This window comes from Pollachius pollachius (assembly GCF_949987615.1).
Source record: "Pollachius pollachius genome assembly, chromosome: 2".
In the NCBI taxonomy this organism is placed as follows: Eukaryota; Metazoa; Chordata; class Actinopteri; order Gadiformes; family Gadidae; genus Pollachius; species Pollachius pollachius.
Window position 1 is genome coordinate 32,930,260 of NC_136935.1, and position 6,552 is coordinate 32,936,811.

Sequence of the window (6,552 nt, forward strand, 5' to 3'; positions counted from 1 at the left end):
GCATTCTGAAAGTGTGTCTGTGTCATGAATTTCAAGTGCTTTGTGCTGTTGAAGACTCCGGTTTCTTACCACCAAAGAAGGAGAAAATGTTTTGCAAGATATTGAACACCAGTTGAGGGAAATGAAACTCCCAATGAGGGAAAGTTTATAATGGAAAAGGAAAATCAGATGACTTGTGACATTTGTAGTTCCACTTCCACTTAAATATGACATAAAGCAGGTTTTAAAGAAGACCGTCCCCAAACTATAGTGTGGAACTATGGACACAGGTCATGAACTGGACTCTGGACTCACTGAGGAATATGTGAACATGCCTGTCTTCAGGACTGTGATGGTGAAGAGAGAATTTGGTAAGAGCCTTTGTAGAGGAATTATTAACAGATAAGAATTATTGTAATAATATTTAATGGTTACATAATACCAACATCAAAAGAAAGAAATATATATACATTCAGAAAAAATATGTTTTCAAGTACATATCCCTATCACCAATGCATAGATTTTACTTTGTATGTGTGTTTGTATGTGCGTGATATTTCAGTATGATCAATATGTCGTGTGTATTCTCACTCTTTACGTGTGTGTGTGTGTGTGTGTGTGTGTGTGTGTGTGTGTGTGTGTGTGTGTGTGTGTGTGTTGTACCCCTGATCAGGAGGAAAGCTATTGAAGTGTATTGTTGTGGGCTTTGGACTGCTGTGTATTCTACAAGCCACTCTCAACATCTCACTGCGTCTCTGTGAGTCTAAATAATACTTCCTTAATCTATTAATATCAAAAAATGGAGTTGTAGATATGTCAGTCAGCCATCTGTCAACTATTATTAAGTTAAATGCTCTGTGAGAATATCTGTTCTGGTTAACCCTCAATCTGCATCTGTGTGAGACAATTTCGACTTCAGATGGTTTATGGCTAATCTCTGACAAGGCTCTTCCCTGATTGGTTCAGGGAGTCATGCCTATTACTCACATGTATGCACATAGTGTTATCATGGTGCGGTATCACCACTCCTCAATGGCTGAAAATATTTGGTTTTGAAAACTTGAAGTTCGGGGTGTTTTGATACAGGTCTTACCTTTTCTCGAAACAAGAACAATGTTTGTACATCCAAAACCCTTGTCATAATTTATACTCTTTATTCATAAATATTATGATTCATTTGTAGGTTTACCTTTTTTTTTCAGCCACAATGTTCTGTTTGATTGACAATTGTGGTTAACTGTGTTGGAGCTGATTTTAACTGTAGGACACTCTGTCCCGTCTTAGACTCTCAGACACCTAAGACAGATGAGAGAGAGAAATTCAGGAATTTAATGGGTGAGTGTTTCTATCTATAGTTCAAATCTTTGACTTTCCTTGCAAAATGTCTGCTGCTTTTGTGGTTTCATTTAGAATATCTCTCTAATGTCTATAACCTTCACACGTTATGTTGTCAGGCTTACAGAGTATCCGTGTGTTGAACTATTAACCAAATAAAATGTCTGTTAGGGTTTGTAATTTCAATAGAATTTTGCACATCAAGAAATATCTCAATTGTTTAAACGATGTCATGGGTACAAATGAAACAGACTGAAAAAGACTATTTAGTCACTCAAACAAGCTTCCTCTTTTCTTTCTCATTGAGCCATACCTTACTTCAGTTCATTAATGCTGAATGGTGTTACACACGTCTTGTAGTCATAACATTTTTGCAACAAATGAAGAGAGAGAAGAAAGAAGAAAAAAAAGTAATGGGCACAAAACTGTAACATTGATTGCAGATAGATCAGGAAAGCGACAGGAAGTCAGTTATTCTCTATGGTAACCAGTGACACTGAGAAATGTACCAGCAGTAGCTCTGTGACTTGTCTGAAGCTAGATCCCCCTATGATCCTCTTTAAACTCCTATGCATGACCATTTAGACATTTGAGTCAAGCTTTAATTGTGCTCTCCGACACAAGGTCACATTATGAGCTATACTACATAAGGTCAGGTTTCGATTGTTCATCTTCCTTTATCAAGTTCCATTTTGTTTTTTTTATGTTGTTTTTGTGTGTCCCAACTTCTCAGTTAGATAACAGTGTCTGTTGATAATTAAGGTTTCCCTCTTACATTCAACAGTTGAATACATACAACAGGGCTGGCTGTATTTCAACAACACTTTCTACTTCATGTCTTCTACTATGAAATCCTGGAATGACAGTAGAAATGACTGCTTGCAAAGAAATGCGGACCTGGTGGTTATCAACAGCAGAGAAGAACAGGTCTGTGTGTGTGTGCGTGTGTGTGTGCGTGTTTTAGTGTGTGTGTCTGCGTGTGTGTGTATGTGTGTGTGTCTATCTGTCTCTGCGTTGTCATGAAAAATCATTTATTTTACGCAGGAGTTTATTTCAAGATGGCATGATACGCCCTGGATTGGACTGAGACGCACAGAGGGAAACTGGGAATGGGTGGATGGTACCAACATTACTTTAAGGTAAGGCTTATGAGTCTGGTTAAGCAGCCTCTCTTCTCTGATAGAGACAGTGTGCTACCCATACATGGATTATCACCTCATGGTAGAAACATGAGGGTCGTAAACTTGCTATTCTCTCTGAGTTTCAGTTACTGGGGAGTCGGTGAACCAAACCATCTTGTTGGAGGTGAAGACTGCGTAGCCTGGCACAACAATTGGAAGGATGTGTGGTGTTATGATTCAAACCTCTGGATCTGTGAGACGAAGGCACAAGGTGAAACAGAGTTTTTCACTATGTCTGGTAGGTTTGATCTTATAGCAAGGCTTTATATAAAATGTTCTTCACATCAAGGTGCTGCAGTTCCGTTCTCCAGTGAGTTAATTCACTGCACCACCTGCCAGATTTGTTATGACTGCCAAAAAACATTGTGTTGCCCTGGCTGCTAATACAAATTATACTTTAGGCATAAGGGTTAGCCTGGTCTGCCTGAACGAGCACAGAAGCTAAACAACAAGCCAGTGCTGGTGCTGAGATCAGGCAGGTCATTCCATCTACCCCTCCAGGTTCCAGTGTCATCGGCCGAACATTACACTATTGTGTTGTGTTTAGCTAGGTAATGCTATCGCTCGTCACATGTTGATAGCTGCTTCGAATAACTGTCTGTACCATAACAAAACTTAGTTACAATACCTTATCTTAACCACACTGTACCGTAACAATACTTACCTACAATACCTACCTTGACAACACCCTACATAACAATACTTAGTTACAATACCTTACCGTAAACATATTTTACTGTAACAATTGTGAGGAACAGCCCCTCTGTCTGCTGGTTTGGTGCCATTCAACTTGAAAAGCCTGAGATTGTTGACGATCTGAGGATTGGAGCCATTGGATGCTCTGATTGGTTGTTTGCTGCTAGCACACTACTGATACACAACCAGCAAATCAGCACATTGTGTGGGAGGGGCAGACTAGCGCCACGAGACTAGCACCACCCATTGTTAAGGAGACTCATTGCATCTCACGCAAGCGCAGAATGTACACGCTACTGTGTAGTTGGCAGTAGTCTTTGCGGTGTGTTTCAATGCAACTATTCTGCCGAACGGGTCAGACGAGAGGCAGCGGAGTGGTTGGATAAGGGTAGTTGGCCGTTGGTTTGAATCTGGGCGGTGTGTGGGCCCCTTTATGATGTGCATGTATGATTATGCATATATTATTTCTGACAAATATCTTACTTCAGAAAAAATGCATAAATCTTTAAGAAAAGAGCAACAATAACTTACCGAAACCGTTAAATGCCATATGGATGTTTAATCATGACTCATTTGGTTAGTCAATGGAATCCTTATCCCTTTAATTGTGCCGAATACCACTGTGATCTATTATACAGGGTCAGGTTTCAGTTGTGATCCATCCAGCCTTTTTTTAATGAGTTGTATTAGTGTGTCTCAACCAATGAATACAATGAACCATTTCTATGACTCCTGAGTTGTTCCTCTTATATTCTACCCAAGTTCTTTTGCGCCATGGCTGGCGGCATTTCGGCAACAGTTTTTACTTTTTTTCTGATACCACGAAGAACTGGCAGGACAGTAGAAAGGACTGTCAGCAAAGAGATGCTGACCTGGTGGTAATCAACAGTAAGGAAGAACAGGTAGGTGTGTTAGTTAGTTAGGTTCTTTATTGTCCCCAAGGGGATAATTGTTTTTACACAGTCAAGTCAAGTTGGTTTCAGGGCAGCATACATTTGAAAAGACACAACACAGAGTAGCAACACTGTGAGGCACACAGATAACAAATAAACTATTTTCCCACATATACAACAGATAACAGGCGTGCAATAGCAAGTTCATTTGCCTCTGACAGGCTGGGGGTGGGGAGGTTGATCATCTTGGATGCTATGTGTGGGATTTTGAGGAATCTGTTTTCGCTGGTGACAGTGAGCAGGGTGAAGAAGCAGGGGGAAGAGTACATTAGGATGGGTTGGATGCTTTTGTAGAGGAGTAAGAGGAGGTGGGGGACCACAGACAGTGATTTCAGTTTGCGCATGACATAAAGCCTTTGATGTGCACGTTTGTGTGTGGTAATGACATGTGTTTGTGTGTGTGTGTGTGTTTGTGTGTGTGTGTGTCTGTATGGTAATGTGCGTCCATGTGTGTGTGTGTGTGTGTGTGTGTGTCTGTGCGTGTGTGTGTGGGCAGGGACAGCCAGACTGGGTGGGATTGATTGTATGCACTTTCTACTCAGTTGTGTTGTCTTGTTGACATATTATACTTTCTAAACAGGAGTTCACTTCATCAATAGGAAAACACTGGATTGGACTGAGTGACAGGGAAACAGAGGGGGAATGGAAATGGGTCGATGGGTCAGGCCTAACTTTTCGGTAAGGCTCATGACTTATGAGTGCAGTACCTTGATCGCCTCATGGTATGAAGTGGTGGTAAACCTTCTAGTCTTTTTGGGTTTCAGGAACTGGGGAGCTGGTGAACCAAACGGGGTCGATGCCGTGGAAGAGTGTGCAGAACTACGTGGGAGGACGCTGCCCAACTTCTGGAATGATGCCTTGTGTAACACACCAGACTTTTGGATCTGTGAGAAGGCCGCTGGTATGGAGCCTCTGGAGGGGGACCTGTACCCAGACGGTTTGTAGACTTTGTAGCGTGTGCTGATTTGCTGATCATGATAATGTTGTGCAATGATGGAGCCCAGTGACGGAGTATTGAGTGTATACTTATAGAAAGGAAATCACGCTAGAGAGAACCATTCCCATAGATGATCCACACCTATCCACCATTAATCATGCTAAATGCTCATGTTTTGGATATGCCGTCTTTTTGATGTATTTTTACTGTAGATAAAAATGATGGCCATTACTGGGGATCCTTGGTTCCTATGACCGTCTTCCTATCTGTCGTGGCCATGCTCATCATCTGAAAGGTATGTTGTTACAGCTGATATGGATGGTTTGATTCTTTGATTATTTGATAGTATTTCTTCTGGCAGTTTTTAGTGAACATCCTGACACCCCGTGCCTTGCTCCCCTGAGGTCCACAACGCTGGCTGTTACTCTTCAACCATCCTTCACCCAGGCTTTGTCTGTTGACCTTGTTGTTTATTGCGTTTGGTATCTAGACGTTTTTTTGATTGTAACATTTTGTCACTGTTATATTAATAATATTAAACAATCTTTTAATGTTGATGTCTCCAGACGCATTCGCAGTGCTTCTTTCCTACTTCTTGGCAGGTATCTGCATTCAACGTATGTGTACCTGAGGTAGTGAGATGCTATTAACGATACAGTAGGGTAGACATGACATTACATACAGACTCTGTTTCTACCTCATGCTCTCCCTCTCGCCTAATACTTCACAATCAAACATTGAGTGTAATATATAAAAAAAACGTGAAGCACTCACTGATAGTCATTAAAATATTGCTAACTTGTCTAATAGTAAAACTCTGGATATCTTTTAATGTTATTGGTGGTGTAGTATTCACTGTTCCTTGTCTTTGAACAAAAGAACGAAAGTCCTTTTTGGAGCATTCTGCTCCAAAAAGACGCAGAATGCTGTGTGAACACTCCAGCCGTTGCGCACATTCGGCAAAGCAGGACATTGCAAATATCCGGTGTTTTGCAGTCAAACGTGTCATAAAAGTAATATTTCTAAGAATTTTAAATTAGAATTTTAGCCCCCTGCAACAAACAGAATCACATTGATGTGATGTTACAAGTTACTTTTAAAGGTTATGTTACCCAACACTGCAGAGAACCATGCCGCAAGCTTTGGCCCTAGCCTTAGTTTTTGATGATTTGGGATGCTTACAACAGATTACTGAAACAGATATTTCTGCATCTGTAGCACTAGGTCCTGCCCTGTCTTTGGCTATCCCAAATCTGCAAGTCCCATACAAACCAGTATATCACAATAACAAAGGCAACTGGAGTCCATGTATACATATTATCCTATGTTTTTGAAACTTTGTGCATTTTGGTGTATCCAAATTGATGCTGCTATATTGCATTGTATTTCACTTTACTTTATTTACTTTACTATCTTTTTACTTTATTACTTTATTATTTACTTTATTATTATTTTTTTAGACAATTTGCTA

General features: G+C 40.5%; 1 protein-coding gene across 3 annotated transcripts; it reads left to right on the forward strand.

Moving 5' to 3' along the window:
- Positions 1-209: 209 nt before the first annotated feature.
- On the forward strand, positions 210-5,646 carry LOC307092139 (macrophage mannose receptor 1-like). Of its 3 annotated transcripts, none has more exons than XM_079759041.1 (11): positions 210-350; positions 653-736; positions 1,264-1,314; positions 2,099-2,241; positions 2,359-2,453; positions 2,582-2,733; positions 3,954-4,093; positions 4,725-4,822; positions 4,909-5,081; positions 5,294-5,376; positions 5,428-5,646. In XM_079759041.1, the coding sequence occupies exons 1-10, from the start codon at positions 260-262 to the stop codon at positions 5,371-5,373; spliced, it is 1,107 nt and encodes a 368-aa protein (XP_079615167.1). In that variant the 5' UTR covers positions 210-259; the 3' UTR covers positions 5,374-5,376; positions 5,428-5,646. The 3 variants fall into 3 exon arrangements, with proteins under 3 accessions (XP_079615167.1, XP_079615166.1, XP_079615165.1); XM_079759040.1 differs by having other exon boundaries at positions 5,443-5,646; XM_079759039.1 differs by having other exon boundaries at positions 5,294-5,646.
- Positions 5,647-6,552: the final 906 nt, after the last annotated feature.